Below are 20,381 nucleotides of genomic sequence, written 5' to 3'. Positions count from 1 at the left end.
AAAATCAACTTCTTTTATATCATTTGATTTAGTTTTTAACAGCTAGGTAAATGTTTTACAAGATACACGAATTTCTTCTGTCCATATATCTTAAGGATGTTTTCATTCTTTGAATGAGTTTAAAAAGTTGGATAGAAGAATTTTCTAATTATTTTAACTATTGCAGAGAAATAAAGATTGTTATTAATAATTTTTGTAATTTTTAGTACAGATGCTTATTTCAGAATTTGAATATTATGTAAAAGATAAAAATAAAAATAATTGATAAATTTATTAGTATGAAGTTGCTCACTTTCAATATGATTTAGAAATTGTTGTTGAATGCATATCAGTTGGATTGGTGATTGATGAGTGCAAAATATATATCTATGCTGTTTAGAAGGAGGGATGCATTCTCGAAAGACATTTTAAGCAAAATTAGCTCATATTTCTTAAAACCCTATGCAGTGAAATCTTAAAACCCCATGCAGGCAGTCTATTTACTAAAATTTATTCTGTATTTATTCTTTGCATGCGCTTTGTGTAAGTTTTCTATTTTTTATATTCCTTTATATTTTATTATTTTTAATTTTAATCTTTCCCCTTTTTTAGGGAGCTACTTCTGGGTTTACTTTTCATATTATAAATCAATCTCCTTCTTTTTTAATGTAAATTACATCTTGAATATAAAATTTTGAACATTTAAAATTTTGGGTTCTTTGCAAATACCAAAGTACCATTTCCTGTTTCATTTGTGTTAAATGTTAATGTAGTGCATGTGTGTGCATACATGTGTGTGTATAAATTATTTATAATAATTTTTCCACACTGTCTTTTCATTTCATTCTTGATCATGTAATTCTCCTGCATTATGACAGCTCATATCTAATCACAGATCGAGAATTTAAACAAAGAAATCAAGTTTATAAATATCATTGTTACTAATGCACAGCTTCATTTCTCCTGATTTATCTTGCTTGATCTAGCAACACATTTTTGCCACTTTGCTTCACCCATTGTTTAAAGATATGTAAGGTATACAAAACTGTGGTATGCAACATGCATTCAAAAATGATATAGACCACAAGAATGAAGAGTCAGGAAATGAATTATGCCAAACATCTGCAAGTTTCTTCTACTATGCATTCCATGTATGCCAGCCATATCTATAACCATCTCAGCCATGAATTAAAAATTAATTGTTGTTTTCTCTCCCACATCCCACTTAACATTAGTCTTATTACAAGCCATGAATTAAAAATTAACAACAATTAATTTTTAATTCATGGCTGAGATGGTTATAGATATGACTGGCATACATGGAATGCATAGTAGAAGAAACTTGCAGATGTTTGGCATAATTCATTTCCTGACTCTTCATTCTTGTGGTCTATATCATTTTTGAATGCATGTTGCATACCACAGTTTTGTATACCTTACATATCTTTAAACAATGGGTGAAGCAAAGTGGCAAAAACGTGTTGCTAGATCAAGCAAGATAAATCAGGAGAAATGAAGCTTAACATTAGTCTGTTTAACACTGTTTCGGTTTAACACATTTGTATTGGAATAGTTAAATTCCCTAAAAATTGCATGTAGTACTGCGCTTCCCCAAAATCGAAAGTACATTATCTCCATTACTTCTTCTCTGTAGTGTTACACAAACGTATTTTTATAATTTCAAACATTTGTTGCTATTATTGTAAGTATAAATTTACTTAATCTAATGATTGATATAGTAATAAATATTATAATTTTTAGTTTTTAATATGGGTGATAAGAAACATGAAACTAAATCAACAAGAAACATTTCACTAGAAACTAAAATACAAGTGCGTAGAAGATTGGATAGTGGTGAACATCATGTCAAATTGGTGTTTAATTGAACTTATCAACTTCAACAATAAGAACAATTCTCAAGAATAAAGAAAAAGTAGTGTCATCAGCAACTACAACTACAAAAACTTCTATAACTAGAATAACAATTTCTCGAAATAATACAGTCAAAAGTCGTTAATCCGGACTTGTCGGGACTTTGGCGATTCCGGATTATCGATTTTTCCGGATTATAGATCATCAGTTTAAATCTCGTAAGATGGCATGCAGAAATTCTAAAATTAAAAATATGAAACCGTAATTTATGAAATAAAGAACAATTATGATCTAAAGGGTATCAAAATTTACAAAAAACAAAGCTTAATATTTATTTGTTTACTTTATTAAACATTTCTTTCAATGTAAGTTGTTTAAGTTGCTTCGTTTTATATGATAATACTTTCTCCTTAATTCTATAAACAGACATAATTTCTTGTTCAGTTACAAAGTTCCGCTGTTCAACTCCCGTTAATTGCTGTGCCGAGAATACCGACTAACTTGTCAATCGAAATTTTTTCGTTTTCACTAACCTCTCTGTCACATTCTTCATATCTTTATCCATTTTTTGGAGCAATTCCACTTTTTATTTGTTGGACATCGAAACATACTTTCGTTTTATAGATCCTTTGGAAGTTCCAGCATCGGAAATTCTATTTGACATAATCGAAATTTCAAGTTTACTTTTATAAAATTGCTCTTACAGTCTGCAAAAAATAATAAGCGGGATCTAATTCGAAGATTAAGGAACAACGCAATCATTAACATTAACTGAAATAGATAATTAGATAATTTTAGCTTACACCGTCCGTTATACGCAGGCGAAAACGTATTCTGCACTTGCGCACACGCATATGCGCAGTAGTCAAGGTCTTACGCGCACACGTAAAACGCTTGTGCGCATGTGCCAACGCGGCGCATGCGCAGAAAGTTTTTAGCTTTGAGGTCCGGATTATAGATCATTCCGGATTATGGGTGTCCGAATTAACGACTTTTGACTGTACGATGGAGGAGATGGAAAAATGACTTGTATATGAATTGACAATGAAATTGAATGCTATGTGTCATTAAGCCAAGCCTTTATTATGGAAAAAGTGAGAAATTTTAATCACATTCAGATTGAAACAGGTGACACGACTGAAGTTTTCATTGCAAGTCGAGGATGGTTTAATAGATTTAAACATCAAAATAATCTTCACAACATACAGATAACAGGAGAAGCAACTAGTGGAGATATAAAAATGGCAGCTGAATTCCTAATGACTTTAACAGCAATAACTGAACAAGGAATAATATCTTCCAGAATATGTTTTTGATATTGATAAAATAGTCCTATTATAGAAAAGAATGCCAAAACATATATTTCTATCCCGTGAAGAAAAATGTGCACCAGAATTTAAAACTGTGAAAGTTTGCTTAACACTTCTCCTGGGTGCTAGCACCAGTGGAGACTTCAAATTAAACCCACTTCTTGTTTATTATTCCAAAAACCCAAGACCGATGAAATCAGAATCAACTTTACCTGTAATTTGGGAATCTAACCTTCCAGCACGCGTGTATGTGCAAAATTTTCGACAAATTCAGTTTTTAATGCACATTTTTCGCATATCAAAGCTGAGACGTCTGAAGGTCATTTCTAGTCCTCCTTTCTACCCTTCCACACATCATGGAATGTGCTAACATCAAATCATTTGACTTTTTTTTTTAACTGGGCTTTTGTGCTACTTGGCAGCTTTTTCATAAAAGTTAAGACACGCACATGATCATGTTTTAAAATTTGGAAAATATTTTTTTTCTCAAATGTTTTGTAATATTGTATTATTAATTGCTGTGTATTATTTTAATTTGAATACATTTGGCTTTGTAAATTTTATATCGGTTTCCAAAGTTTAAAGTGTGTTTTTGTAACCAGTAAGAAGTAAATTTCCTTACAGAAGTAAGTAATGCTAAACTTACTTTTTCTCCTACCAAGGCGTTTTCCTTTTTTTATTGCCTATACTTGATAAATATTTAAATTAGCTTCGATTTTAGCACTAACAAGAACTTAAAAATAATTTACTTATATTTGAATGTGATATCATTTGTATTTTGCAATAATAAGATTAATATTTTATTTCTTAACAAATTTATTATCAATATTCACTCATTTCTGTTGTTTTCGTGCCAAAAACGGTAACATAACGGATGTCGTAAAAAATACGATGCACACGTGCTCATGTAAAATTGCCAAGCGCGCGTGCTGGAAGGCGAATAAAAACTCATAACTATGAAAATTTTCCAGAATTTGCTCACTCAGCATTTCAGGCTATTATGAAATAAAAAAACATAACCAAAATCGCTACTTTTAATGGATAATGCTTTAAGACACCCAACAAATTTATCTGACATATTACCTAGGGCGAACATTTAGAAAAATGTTTGAAAAAAACAGATGGAGATGATAAACAATCAATAAGAGATTTTGAGGAACTATAATATCATGGATGCTATAGAAAACAAAATTTTCTTGGAATGAGGTAACGGAAAATATTTGAAAGAATATTTGGTTATTGAAAACGAAAAATTTTTGATTGACAAATTAGTCGGTATTCTCAACACAGCAATTATACGACTTGAACAGCGGAACTTTGTAACTGAAGAGGAAATTATGTCTGTTTATAGAATTAAAGAGAATGTATTATCACAAAAAGAACAAAGCAACTTAAACAACTCACATTGAAAGAAATGTTTAATAAAGTAAACAAATAAAAATTACATCCTTTTTTTTTTTTTTTTTTTTTTTTTTGTAAATTTTGATACCCTTTAGATCATTAATTGCTCTTTTTTTCATAAATTACGGTTTCATATTTTTAATTTTATAACTTCTGCATACCATCTTACCAGATTTAAACTGATGATCTATAATCCGGAAAAATCGATAATCCAGAATCGCCGAAGTCCCAACGAGTCCGGATTAACGACTTTTGACTGTATATATATATATGTGTGTGTGTGTGTGTGTGTGTGTGTAGGAGAGACCTTCTTAAAAAACACATAAGAAACTGCTTGGTAAGACAGCACTTTTAATTTCATTAAAAATATATTTACATTTTTACAAGTTAGTATAATTTGAATCCACTTCTGCAATACACTTTTATGTACGTCTTTATCATCATCATTCTTTCATTGTGTCTAGAGTCTAACTCATCTAACTGCCAACTGACAAATGAAAAACATTAAAAGAATTATACGATGAGCAATCTGTGTCCCATGTGGTGTTCAACATTGGAACTACATCATTTGGCTGTCCTGCACTCATCTGGTCCTCCAGACGACACTGCAAATACTACAAAAGGAAATACAAAAGCAAAACAGGAAAGATAATAAAAATAAAGGTTAAATATTTTTAGTCTTTCAGTTTCAAGAATGAGAAAATGAGCAAGCATCATCTTCAAGCTTCATCTGCCATACAAACAGTAGTTAATGTATTTAACCACAATTTCTTCATCTTTAGGCATCTTTCTTTTCGTCTTAAGAGAGTCATCCTTTTTTTTTTTTTTTTTTTTAGTTATCGTCTTCATACAAAAATATACAATTTACTTCTTTTTTTCTTCTCTCTATATTAGTCCTAGCAATTATATTATTCCATGGGTTTAGAAATTCAGTGCATGTCATCATATGGTTGGTCGTTCATTGCATGTCGTGACTTCCTTCTTTGACTGCGTCGCAAGTGTTCCTTCCTTTAACTTTAGTTATTCTGTATGGTCCAAGATATTTTGGTTTTAATTTCAAATGTGAACAAACTGTGTTCTTTTTATAGCTACCAAATCTTCGACTTTGTAAGGTCTTGGTTCTCTTCTCCTTAAATTGAATATCTTCTTTCTTCTTGAATTTGAAATAGCTGTTGCTTTGCATGTTTTCTGTAGTATCTATACTTCACTGGTTCTACGTCAAGTTAATAGCCTGCTGCAGTTCATTTATGTGTTTGTACCACTGAACAAGTTTTTTTAAAGATAACTTTGAAAAAACTGATATAATAGTCTGATTGATATGTTCTACTTGACTGTTGGCTCTAGGCAAGCTGGTAGTAATCAAATGATGCTTAATGTTCTCTTTAGAACAGTAATCGGACGATTCACTGGAAGTGAATGCTGTACCTCTGAGATTAATTGGGAAGGACTGATAAATACAGCCTTTTGTATCTCCAACTTTGCTATGATTTCAGCAGATGTTGTGGGCTTCATTGGATAAATCCATACAAATTTAGTAAATGCATCAATAACCACTAAAATATATTTATAATTTTTATTTGTACTTTGCAAAAGTCCGAGATGATCTAATTGATATGTTTTTAATGGCACATCTTTCTGCAATGGATGTGGGAGACCTTTTTTTCTCTTTCCTCTCTTATAATTCACAAGAATGCAATAAACACAATTTGCTATGAATTTTCTACTTTTTGTCTTAGTTTAGGGATAAAATAATGCTGTTCCATGTTTTTCTCAGTATATTTGACTCCTGAATGTGCTTTCTCATGAGTATTTCTTATTATTTCTATTTACATACTTTCAGACACAACCACTAATTCTTTACTATCAACAAATTTAAATAAAATTCCATTTCTGTCACAGTAATCTTCATAACTAGAAATTTTAAGTAATTCTTTAATTGCTTTTTGTTATGCTTATTCTGGGCTGATTTCAACTTGGGTAAGATGTTATCTACAAAAACACAACATTAATGGGAGATCTACTTAAGGTGATGACATGAGCCATCCTAGCATCAGAGCGAGGCTCAGTCGCATAATTAACCCTTTAACTGTTAAGTTATTTTGATGATTTGGGTACACAAATTGTCAAATTTTTTTATTGGAAAAACCAAATGTAGCCGAAATAAACATCTCCCGATATATATTCGGGTATGACAATACGATGCACTCAAAAAAAAAAAAAAAAAAAAATTACCCCGAGAAATACTCGAGCGTGACATTTTCGAACACCAGTGCTGTGCCCGAGATAATCTCGGGCATGACAGTTAAAAGGTTAAGTTCTTGTAGTAATAAATCCCAATGAGCAATACGAGTTGATAAGTCATGTTTCGACATAGTCTTTTCAAATGCAGAACAGTCAGTAACAATTTTAACACCCTCTTTACGGGGTTTTTGACTAAACTTTTTCCATGTTTCTTGAATGTTAGCCCAGGATTTGCCTGTTAATTTTGCTGCCTGGTCAGATTTAAAGGTATCCGTTATTTTCTCAAAAGTATGCTTTTTATGTGACACTGGAGGGAGTGGTCTGCTGCCTTGTGGCTCAAGTGTTCGTCTCTTGGTTAGTGAGTCTGCCTTTTCGTTACCATCGATACCTGCATGTAAAGGGCTCCATTGAAAAGTGATTATTTTGTTGTATTTATAAAGAGAGTTCAAGATTTAGCGTACTTCTGAGATAATCTGGGTATCTTTGTCATGATTTATAACTACATCCTGGATGGGTGCTTTGGAATCGACTAGAATAACTGCTTTGGAGAAACAATCGATCTTAAGGTAGGCAATGTTACTCACGTCCGAGATATCCTTAATTCACACATGCCTCATGAGTGGTGCTAAATGAGTAACAGCTATGGTTAAAGCAGCTTAGAGTAAATGTATAGTAAATTTTGTTTCATATATTGCAGAAATGCTTGTGCATTATGATTATTTATTAATCATACAGCATTAAATGTTCAGTAGAAAATTCAGTGCTCACCTATAAAGTAATAATCAAGAAAATACACACAACTGGAACTTAAAATAGTGTTTGTAATATCTAATTTATTTCAGTTTTATTTTTAATGCACTTGTCATTATAGTTTTAAAGATTTAACAGCAATAATGTTTCTCCTTTCAAAATTCAAATTTGTGTGTTTATAATATTTTAAAGGGACACATTACCCTTTCATTTTTTTTTTTTTTTTTTTTTTTTTTTTTTTTTTTTGTTGTTGTTGTTGTTTTGTTACATTTTCAAATTTATTATGAAAATTGTAATCAATATTATATTTTTAAAAATATGTTAACGAGACTTGAAAAAAGTATTGTTACACCAGTTGCTTATAAAACTTAGAATTATTTTTTAAATTTAATTTTTAAAAATTTGCTATTACGTTTTTGTATTAAACTTCATACATTAACAAAATGGTAAATTTTTGAAGGGCTATAGAGTATATGGTGTTTCAAATGGAAACACCATATACTTTATAACCACCATATATACATTACATATATACAATGGAATAAACAATTATAAAAGATAAAATGTACTGGGAGAATGAAGTGCTTCTACAAGGGACTTCTGGTATCCTATAGTATCATTGCACTACCCTGATATGATATAGGCTGTTCCACTTCTGTAACGAGATGTGGGAACCTCGGTTAACTATCTTGCAAATTTTAAAATTTCAAGCATAATTCTTAATTCTGCAGTTTGTTCCTTTCAGAAAGTTATGTCTGTCAAATTTTCAGAGAATTATTATTTTTTCCCCTTTACACTTCCTTAAGATAAGTAATCCAAAGAATCAAAACTGACATAATAGTTACAGGCACAATCTTCGATCTAGAAAATTTAGAAATTAATTATTACGTTCATAAATTCTAACATGGACATATCCAAGATTTCGCTAAAGAGTAATACAAAATAGTAAGAATTCATATCTTAATTAAAAAATTATTTAATAAAGACAGTCAGCAAAAGTAAAGTAAAATGATTTTCTATGAAAGTTTAAAAATATATATTTGCTTTTATTCGATAAGAATATGGATCACTGCAAGTTGAATAGTAGTTATTTTAATGATAATGAGTTATTAACCACCATTTGACTTTCAGAATAAAGCAATAGTGACATTAAAAGTTATTATAAAAAATTAATTTTTAATGTTTTTTCATATAGATAAATAAATTATGAAATATGCCTTTTTAATACTAAGTTTATTATAAAAGATCTTTTACACTAATTTTTGTTTAAAAATAAATGTAATAACCAAAATTACTAGTTCTTTTAATTTATCACCAAATTGAAGAAAATTATATACTATTTAAAAAAAATCTAAGAAAAAGTTGGTTCTTGTAAAATGCTCTTTTTATTCATAGTTTTCATATTTATATATAAATAAAAATTAATGTGCAGTGTTTTGTTTGCAGTTCAAAAGCTTAACATTTTTGTGTTATGAAATGTTGGAAAGTTTATCCTAATTGCAGAAAATAAAATAAGATTTAAATAAATAATTATTGATCACCCAGGTGAAAATTTTATCAAGCATTAAGAAAAATAAGCTCAGATATCTGAAGTCTTAAAGCATGATATATAATAATGTTAACATTTATAATTTGTCTAATAATCCCCTATTTACTTTACATCGGAATAACATAAAATTAGTGCCTGCTGATAAATAAGCACACTGTGGGTTCACTTGTTTCGAATGGAGGAGAGAAGTTTCTTTGCACTCATCGTGGTGACATCACGAGAGAGCTGGACAGCCTTGTTTCTCGAAGGCCACGGTTTGAGTCCTTCTTTCTTGGGTTTTGTGTTGTCACTACTGTTCTAGAAAAGCATTTCCTGATCATGCATTGCTATGTATTTTTGATTGTCTAGGTGTACTCTATCTCTCGTGAAAGTTTGTAACTACTGTGCTGAAACACCTTGTATATATATATACACAGGGTGTTTATATATATATATATATATATACATATTAATAGATAAATATTTTATTTTGATTTGTAATAGCTTCTAAAATCTTTTTAATCTGATTATTTTACCTCTCTATCCTGAAACTATTAAAAAGCTTATGATAAATCTTTCTCAAGTATGTCATTTTAGAATGGCTACTTCCTGTACAATGTATATCTACTTTTACAAAGCACAGCTAATGCATTTGCTTACAAAATGACCAAAGTAAAATTGAAATAGTTATCAAATCAAAATTTTTATAGCAAATAATAATATAGCAATAGTCAGCCCCTTTATTGAGAAATAAAGCTACTTTGATATTTTTTTAATTTATCACAGCAACATAATTTCCCCCTTTTTAACACTTCCCTTCATCTTGTAAATATATAGCCTGAAATGTCCCCCTTTTTCTTAATTCCCAATTTTAAAGTTCTAAATATGTGAAACACATGTTTGAAGTTATTGAGTGGTTTATAAACTTATCTTGACTCTTCAGTGCTTGATTTATTTATTATTCTGTGAATTAAATTAATCTGAACTTAGTTTAACAAAGATGATAGTTTATGAATTAAGTTTAAATAGAGATGATATGTGAAAATCCACAGCTGCCTATTACAGTGCAAGTATCGCGATGAGTGAATCTATCTTGACAGTTGCATTACTTCATTATATTTATTATTCTGCAATTTAAGCTTAAATAGGAATGACTTGCAAAAATCTACTGAAGGGGGAAAAATATTGTGAGCTTCAGGATCATTATTTATGTCACAACCTAATTTTTCTTTTTATATTTACATATATATTTAGCTGTACATTTAAAAAGATTATGATTTACAAAACATTAGGGTGAAAATTGTCTTATATTTAGGTGAATATGGTATTTCATTAAGCTATCAGACATTTTTTTTCAAAATCAAGCATGAATTATGTTACCTGCATTTAATAGATTACTAATTCCACATAAGTCGTGTACAAAGAATTTTTCTTTGTACACAACTTTTAAATTTTGAGAGTTTATTTCTTTGTCATCTACCTTTTTTAAAAATTTAGTGACAAATACTAATTCCTACATTAGCACCTTAAACATTATTTAAAAAAAAAGTACTAAAATAAAATGTCATCTATATAAAAATTTCCTAATTTTTTATTTAAAAAATTAACAATTCTGTTGAAAAATTTATTTAAGTTAAATAAAATTTATAAAATATAGGAAGAAACAATTATTCGTATAATTATTTCTAATATGAAAGAATAAAATGTCTTTTTAGAGAATTTATGCGGAATTCCAATGAAGGCATTCAGATCAATGCTGTTAACAGAAGAGTTGATGTTGATTGGAGTTTTCAACAGAGCTGTGGAGTAGAAATCGGAGTCGGATAGATTTTTGGGTAAAAGGAGTCGGGGTTGGAGTCGCTAAAAAAACACGTCGACTATGACTCCAGTTTTTGTTGAACAGTTTCAATTTGAAATGAAATTAAAGTGAATTGCAAAAAAAATAAATAAATAAATGACGAGCTGAGTTAATATTTTTTATTTATGGACTATATACATTAATAAATAGTTATTAACAGAAAGACTGTGGAATGATCTTGCAGAACTGGAAACCCTTCTTTCAACGTCGTATATAGCCACAAAAAAGCTACAATCTGAAGAATTAACAGATGAGAATGTTAGAAGATGTAGATAACCCTAATATTTCACTAACAGAAAGACTGTGGAATGATCTTGCAGAATTGGAAACTCTTCATTCTATACCATATATAGCCATCAAAAAGCTACAATCTGAAGAATTAACAAGAGGCAAGACTGGAAGAATGTGATGTTTGTTCTTTCTGAAATGGAGGGTTTATTTCAGAAGGAATCATTTCTTTAATGAAGAAAAGAGAAATTAGTTTGCTAGACAATAAGATCGTGCTGGGTTCAATATACGTAGATCCAAAACCCCAAATTTTGTTGGATGACAAACAAATTAAAAAGACAAAGAAAGCAATCTATGAACTTGTATTAAGAATAGATTGGGTTGGATTATTTAATTATGACAAAGCACACAAGGGCTATCTGTGTACAAACAAGATTTATACGCGGCCTTTAAAGAAATGGATAAATATGATTGCTCTTGCCAGACACCTCTTTTAGAACTTATAAAAAATCTATCCTGAAAAGTTAAAGGAAGTAGCCCTAATAGTAACAGCTCTTCTTCCTACACAAGTCAATGTGGAAAGACACTTCTCAGTTCTGAGGTTTATCAAATTGGATCTATGGTCCTCTAACAAAGAAGATCTTGCTGAAGTTTTACTGTTTCTTAGAAATTACAAATGCCAGTTTTTCCATTTCATAATAAATGCTAATTAATATAGAAAATTTGCTATGCATCAATTTTTTTTTTCTGTAGCATCTATTACTTCTTTTATATTAAAAAAGTAAGCTGTACCCATGTGTATATGTTTACATATATATATGAAGGAGGCAGATTCATTAAAATTCCAGGAGTTGGAGTCCGTCATTTTCCTTATTGACTCCACAGCCCTGGTTTTCAAAACCACTTAAGAGAGACATCCCTTATTCCAAGTGTCCTACAGCTATCCTTTTGTTGCCTGCCATCAATGGCAATAAACTGAAATCTACTTTCACTCGTATATTAGCTGCTGTGAAACTTGGGATACTGCAGAATAGCTTCTTTGGTTCCTTGGAATCAGATCAAATATTTTATCATGAAATCCAGTTTGTGATGTTTTGGAAATTTTTAAACTGTTTGTACTATCACATATCTTTTGAGCTAATTTAAAAAATTTGCTAACAATATATATTACTAACTGTGCTTTGCTTTGTAACTTTTCTAAAATTCACAAAAATTAGTATTCCTTTTTTTGTCTAGAAATTAATTAATTATCTAAGACAAATAATTGTCCACAAGATTTTCCGCAATACACTTCCGGTATACACAAGTATTCAAAAATAATTTGAATGGAAATGTATTCAGCATTGTTTTAGATTTTAATTTTTGATGTATTGAAATTAAATTAAGTTAAATTTATTTAAATATTTACAATAAAAATACTTTTACGTACTTAAAACTGTAGCTAATTTCCACAGGAAAAACATTAATTATTTTCAATTGAATTTGGATTATATGCTTATCTTCATGTAAAATTAAGTTATGTTTTATGAAATGTGGTAAATTTTTGGTTATCATAAAATAAGAAAGATCTCTGTCTCATTTACTGTCAGATTTATATGATTGATATAAATATTTGGAACAGATTTTTTTTGAATGAGTTTTTGTTTTCATTTTTAATTATTGGCTTCAGAAATGTCTAAAATTCTAAAATAAATTTTAATATTATGCAAAGTGTGTCAAATTCTTTCAAGAATAAATTCAGAAAAGCAGTTGATGATGTGAAATTGTGATTTGCTGTTAGATGAAGAGCTGTGGTTTTATTTGACGTTTCTAGTTTTTGCATTATTATGATTCCATTTTTTAATGCTTTCTGTCTTGTAGGCTAGCCAGCCAAGAAGAATATAAATTTATCATGTACTTTCTGTATATGTTATATTGCATATAATATGTTTCGTTAAAAATAGAGTAAAAATTAAAAAGCTGAATTAAATAATTTTTCGTGTCTGAATTTGTTAAAACATTATGCCATTTGTAATATCATCAGTTGTGTTTCCAAATTTTTACTGTAGGAAAGAGAAGTTAACATTTCCAAACTTGCAGCCTGTTACTCATTTTCTCAACCTGCTATTGATGTTCATTTGATTGGAATGCAAAAGTAAGTATTAAATTATTTTAAGCTTAATTAATTATATTAACTGCAAGAAGTAATTGAACTGCAAGTTTCTTGAGTTACACCTGCAAAACAAATTTAATAGTAGTATCAGCTTTTAAAATAGCACATTTAACTCTTATCATTTAATTTGCAACACCTGCAATAAAACTGCTCAGTACTTAAACCCACTGCAGTTGAGCATACTTTTAATTTGTTTGCTATTTATATGTAAGTTATAGTGCTATAATATGTCATTCATTAACATAAAATTACATATTATCTTCAACACACTAAAAGCCAAGTTTAAATATTAATAAGTCAAGAGTTATAATTGGCAAATTTGTTTCATCAGATGAATCTGAATGAATTCATTCATTATTATTCTCTCGATATCTATGATTCTGTTGATATATAATATATATATACAGTCAAACGTCTTTAAACCGGACGTCCATAATCCGGAAATGCATTTACGCATGCGCATAATACCTTTACATATGCGTTTATGCATGCACATAATGCGCGTTTAATGTATAACGGACGATATAAGCTAAGCTAAAATTATCTATTTCAGTTAATGTTGCAGATAGCGTTGTTCCTAATCTTCTAATTGGATCCGGCTTATTATTTTTTGCAGACTGTTAGAGCACAGGGTTCGTACGGTCCTTAAAAGTCCTTAATTTTTTCAAAAATGATTTTTGGTCCTTAAAAGTCCTTAATTTGGGGCAAAATGAATAAACGGTCCTTAATTTTGCTCATTTGACATTTCTTATGATTGCCATTCTATGTGTGAATTGCGATTTCTCATGAATATGGAATTAAAATTGCACGGCTCTTAACCAATCTGTTGGCGGATTTGCGTTGCAAACGGGGGGGGGGAAACAATTAGCTACCCGAACGAAAGTATCGGTGTCTGATTGGCTATTCACCCAATCTTTCGAAACAGGTGTTATCCATAAATTTAGGCAGATTGTGACGAAAGCGTGAAGCCGGAAGTTCTTTAAGAGGCGAAAGTGATGATGAAGGTGCTCGAGAAAAAAAAAAAAAGTGGGGGAATTCTGAAAATATTTGACAAAATTAGAGCAATCCCAACCTGGAAGGCCACAACCCTTCCGACGCCAATAGGAACGAGATGCCTGGAAAGTGCATTTTCAATAAACTGTGGCTTCATCAAGCTGACTACAAAGACTGGATATTGATGGATGACAATCCTTATAAAGCTAAATGTGGTCTTTGTCTGAAACAAATTGAAATTTCTATAATGGGAGAGTCAGCACTGAAAATTCACATGAAAATTAAGTTTCGTTTTATTATTTCAATTTGTTTATACACGGTTTTGCGTAGCTTAATTTCTGTTTTTGTTTCAATTAAGCCATAAATTAATTTTTTATCACCTTCTACGGAGTTTATTCTCTTTTGCACATACTATATGTATGGGATATCGGGATTATGAGTTTATTTCTGCAGAGGGTCTGTTATCGATTTCGCGGGAAATCTGATGGCTCCATTTCGATTTTAGGTCGCCAAGGGCAAATCTGTAACGCTATCCGAGAAAAAGTGAAGTTCGGAAATACATTTTGAAGCTTCAATAGACAATTAAGTATTTGGTTTAATCCTATGCTGTTGATAGTAATGCATTATTTTTGCTAATGGCAATACAATTATTAGTTGAAAACAATTAACTAATTAAAAATTTTTAATATTTTTAAAGCTGAAAACAACTAACTAATTAAAAAATTTTTAATATTTTTAAAGCTGAAAACAACTAATTGAAACTAATTTTCCTGAATTAACTAGACGCAAAATTAACTTTCATGAATTACTAAAGTTATTGGGTAGAAGTTTAACTGAAAATATACATTCCGTATTATATATATATATATATATATATATGTTGTCACGAAGCGATTAACGATACGAATGTGTAGTTCGAAAGGCGAGTAATAACTTGACGATTCTTGTTCGAACGCTATTTTTGTTTCGACGAGTTTGCATCAGTGGTAATTTTAATCTTCATTTGGTACACAAACACATGACGATATCTTTCATTTATATTTAATGAAAGCACCAAAATATATCACAGTAATACAGATACATCGCAATGGCGAACCACAGTTACATAATGTAAAAACACAGAGGCATTCTTTTGGCGCAACAGCGCCCTCTATACCATGAAAAGTTCTAACACACCCCACAAGAGCACACTAAATTTACACATCAATAATATATGTAGATATAATCACAAATCAATATGGACGAATCAATACTAAAAACTACATTGCAAATTAATACATGACACAAACATATATATATATATATATATATATATATATAAAATTTTAAACTTCAAAAGGATAGATCAATTGGACGGGTCTTCGATAAAGTCCTTGAGAAGTACGAATCAAACATGAACGCACATACCCATCCCTACCTCTATAAACTTCTATAATTCCAATAGGCCATAAAAATTTTGATTTCGTCGACCCCTCCAGCAATACAACCTCACCCTTTTTAAGATTCCTTTCAGGAGATGGATTTAGAAATGTATGCGCAGACCGTAATTCGAGGAGATAATTCTCCTTCCACTTTTTCCAAATTTGTTTCAAAAGATTAGTTTGATACAGTTTTCTCCTAATCAAAGTCTGCCTGTTCATTGGTTCATTTCTGAAAAGGTCGGCGAAATGTACAGGATAAGAAATATTTTCTTGCCCTGGAAACAAGAAATGGGCAGGTGTAAGAGCTTCTGGCTCTTTTATTTTATTGTGGTCATAAGTAAGAGGTCTATGATTTAAAACTAATTCAATTTCTGATAGAATAGTCATCATTTCCTCAAAGTTAATAAGAGCCCTTCCGAGAATCTTTCTCAAAGGATCTTTGATACTTTTCATAAGCCTTTCATAGAATCCACCCAACCAAGGCATGTGAGGCGCAATATATTGCCTAGTTATGCCGTTTATTGATATGAAATCTTTCAATTTTGAATCTATTATAATTTTTTAAAATTCTTTAAGAATTTCATTAGTGGCTCTAAAGCTCTTAGCATTGTCGGAAATGATAACTTTACAATTTCCTCTCCTAGCTAAAAATCTCCTTAATGACAAAAATTTTTTGTTGACATATTTGTGATTAATTCTATGTGCACAGCTCTAGTAACACTGCATGTAAATAATGTTATGTAAGCCTTTTGAGGCATATCCTTTCCTGATTTTATTAAAACTGGGCCAGTGAAATCTATACCAGTTACAGTAAAAGGAGGGTTTTCAGTAATTCTACATTTAGGTAGTTGACTAGCTATTTGTTTAGCTGGTTTCAACTTATACTTTCTACAAATTAGGCAGTTATCTAATACTCTTTTTATAATTTGTCTACCTCGTGGAATCCAAAATCTAGACCTAATTTTGGCTAGCGTAAATGTAACTCCACCATGAAAAATTTTATTATGTTCTCGAATAATTAACTCTGTAAATTTAGACTGCTTAGGAAGAAGTACAGGATGAGCTTCATCCTTTGTGAATGCTCCTTGTTCTAACCTTCCTTTTATGCGCAATACACAACTGTCGAGAAAAAATTCGAAAGTGGAGAGTTTTTAGGAATCGATTTATCATTTTTAAGGTTCTACGATTCTAAGTTGAACTCTATGTTTTGCTCATGTTTTATCCAGTCTATTTCAGCATTTTGAAGTTCTTCTGCTGTGAGGGGACCTGCAATCGTTTGTCGTTTTTGAAGTTTATTAACAAACCTTTTAACTAGTGCAGTTACTCTTAGTACTTTTAACAAACAACTATATTTCCTTAAATCTAAAATAAATTTTGAATTTTTTACCAAACAGTTATTTTGCACTGTACTTTCAAATTCTTTTTTTAGCTCTAAGTCTACGTCTGTAGATTTCAAGTTCTCTCTTTCAGTAGGCCAGTATTCAGGTGATTGGCTTAGCCACGGTGGACCGTGCCACCAATGCTAGTTTGTAGCTAAATTTGCTGCAGAAATTCCTCTGGACAAGATATCTGCAGGGTTATCCTGACCAGGGCAATGAGCCCAGTTATTGGTATCTGATAAAGATTGAATTTCTTCTATTCTATTTTTTACGAAAGTTTTGTATTTATTAGCTTGTCCCTTAATCCAACATAATGTAATCATCGAGTCGATCCAAAAATAACTAGAAGTATTAAATTTAAGACATTTACTTACTTTATGGACTAATCTTGCGGACAATAAAGCTCCCATTAATTCTAGTCTTGGTAATGTAAGACCTTTCAGAGGAGCTACACGACTTTTAGAACAAATAAAACTGATACTTATCCTCCCATCTTCAGATATAGCTCTTAAATACAACACAGTTCCATAGGCTAAAATAGATGAATCTGAAAAAGAATGAATTTCAAATGAAATAAATTTACAGTTAAAATTTGAAAAATAACATCTAGGAATCGGGAGATCTTCTAAGTGTTCGACTTTACTGCACCACAACTGCCACTTGTGATCCAGTGACGATGGAAGTTTATCATCCCAGTCTATGTCATGACTCCACAGTTCTTGTAGAATGCACTTCAGCTTTATGATGAAAGGTCCAAGAAATCTGATAGGATCATAAATACGACTCACTACTCGAAGAATAAACCTTTTCGAAGCAGTTCCGTTCTTGACAAACTTTGATAATTCTTTTACGTTGAAAGATATATTGTCCGTATCTGGATCCCAAACTAGACCCAACACCTTGGATGGTGAGTCAAGTCCCGTACTTGAGCTCTTTTCCTCATCGATGTCGAACTCAGCATCTTTCCAGAGCTTACGCAGTTCCATAGAATTGGTTTTCCATTTTCGTAATATCATGCCACATCTTTTGAGAATTTCTACACTTTCAGTCGTAATTTTCAAAGCCGCTTGCAAGTCTTCTTCGCCTCCAATCAAATCGTCGACATAAAACCATTCTGACAGTAATTTGCAAGTATCAGGAAATTCTTGTTTACATTTATCAAAATGATATTTGAGAGTTGCAGCTAATAAATATGGACTTGGTTTTAGTCCAAATAAAACACTACTAAAGTTCATTTCTTGATATGAATTAGAACTGATATTATCAGTCCAGAAGAATCTAGTAAATTTTCTATCACTAGGATCAATCGAAATTTGTAGATATGCTTGCTTTATATCCGTTGTGAAGACGATTGTATGTTGTCGAAACTTTAAAATCATTTCAAATAGATTTGGATACAAGTTTAGTCCTTTAAATAAACAGTCATTAATTGAAAGTTGTCCTCCTTCATGAGAAGAACCATCAAACACGATTCGAAGTCGACTAGTAGATTTGTTCTCGCGAATGACAGCGTGGTGGGGTAAGTAGAATGACTGCTCAGAATATGACACTTCAGTATCTGACGACGAATTTTCAATGATACCTTCCTTACGATAATCATCAATTACCTTTTTGTAATCCTCATAAAAAGCTGTATCATTTCTAAATCTCCTAACCAGACTATCGAAACGTTTCCAAGCTACTTCTCTATTATTTGCTAATTTCTTCTGCATACCTGGTTTCCACGGCAACTTTACACAATATCTTCCATCTACAAACCCAACAGAATTATTAAATTCATCAAGTATCTCCTGTTACACTAAAGTCAAACACTCCGCTTCCTTGTTTTCAATACCTAAACTTTCCAGTTCCCAGAAATGCCTGAGTTCAGCTGATACAGTGATTTGATCACCTAAAACTAAGTTTACAGCAGCCGTTTTACTCATATCACCACAATTTCCTTGCAAGGACCATCCAAGTTCTGTGTTTACAGCTACCAAAGACGTATTTAACCTTTCAAAACCTTTTGTCAAATTCCAATAAAAATCTATACCTATTAACAAGGAAATTTCATTATCATCTGACACTTGATTATAACCCCACGTTAAAGTTAATCCCTTAGCTTCCATTTCAGCTCTTGTACTCTCATTTGGCAAATTAATCGCTGCCCTCGAAATTTCATCTGTTTCCAACGCCTGTATTACGACTTCTTTTCCATCTAAAATATTTTGCAATCTCACTTCAACTCTGCGACATGTTTGCAACCTAGGATCCTTTGCTCCAAATGAATAAATCTTTAATGTTTCTGACCCTAAACATTTTAATCCCAACTTCATAGAAACATTTCTTTTAATAAAACTTTTCTCACTACCATTATCAAACATTGTAATAACTGTACCTGACGATTTACGACCAACAATTTCTGTCCTAACACACTGCAATAAAATCACATTCCTATCATTTACAACTGAATTCGAAATAGTAGGCTGAATTTCCAATTCCTTTGGTTTTTCTTCTTCTGGTTTTGAGTCACATTTACACTTTCTAGAATTTTCAAATTTAAAACAAATAGCTTTGGCATGTCTACCAAAGCAGAATGAACACTGTTTAGCATTACATTTTTTCACAAAACAGTTTGTGTTACAACATAACAGACATCTCCTTTCCTTGATTAATTTATCCCTTTTTTGATGTACATGTTTTCAGTCGTTTTCACATTCAAGTCTTACAGTGACCTTGACCGCAGAATAAACAAACTTCGGAAGTTTTCGCTATAAATTCTGTTACTGACGCGTGTTGATTATTGCGACTCGGAAGTTTCGTTTCTGATTTCGAAAATTGTTTTGTTTGTGTTGGTTAGAATGAAAATTATTATATGAAGATACATTATTAGAATTAATACGGAATGCTTTTTCTCTTACACTAATAGCATTGTGTAAAAACTTCATCAATTCCTGTAAATCATGACAATTATTTATATTTTGCTTCGAAAATTCAAGAGTCAATTCTCCTGGCAGATTTTTTTAGTATTATGTTAGTCAGTATTGTTGTGTATGTTTCCGATTTGACGTTTAATTCTTCTAAACATCTAATTTGAGTTTGGGAATCAAAATAAAGGCTACGAAGGGCCTGAATGTTAGAAGCATTTTTTACAGGTGCTATATTTAATAAATTTGACAAGTGAACATTTATTAAAATGTCTCTTTGGCCAAATGTTTCAGAAATTAATTTAACAGCCTGTTTATAATTCTCTGGAGTAATTGAGAATCCTTTAATGCTAGCTAGGGCTT

At 31.0% G+C, this 20,381-nt stretch overlaps 1 protein-coding gene across 2 annotated transcripts in view; it reads left to right on the top strand.

Annotated features, from left to right (window-relative positions):
- LOC118199992 (uncharacterized) overlaps positions 1 to 20,381 on the top strand; it is a 104,204-nt gene that overhangs the window by 60,087 nt on the left and 23,736 nt on the right. For both annotated transcript variants that reach the window (XM_085815701.1, XM_085815700.1), the window contains exon 8: positions 13,216 to 13,301. In XM_085815701.1, the coding sequence (XP_085671827.1) occupies positions 13,216 to 13,301 (86 nt within the window). The remainder of the gene's footprint in view (positions 1 to 13,215; positions 13,302 to 20,381) is intronic.

The sequence above is a fragment of the Stegodyphus dumicola genome, chromosome 4 (genome assembly GCF_044657685.1).
Source record: "Stegodyphus dumicola isolate Sdum_Otavi_A_Nest chromosome 4, ASM4465768v1".
Lineage (NCBI taxonomy): Eukaryota > Metazoa > Arthropoda > Arachnida > Araneae > Eresidae > Stegodyphus > Stegodyphus dumicola.
This window is presented reverse-complemented; position numbering and strand designations above follow the sequence as displayed.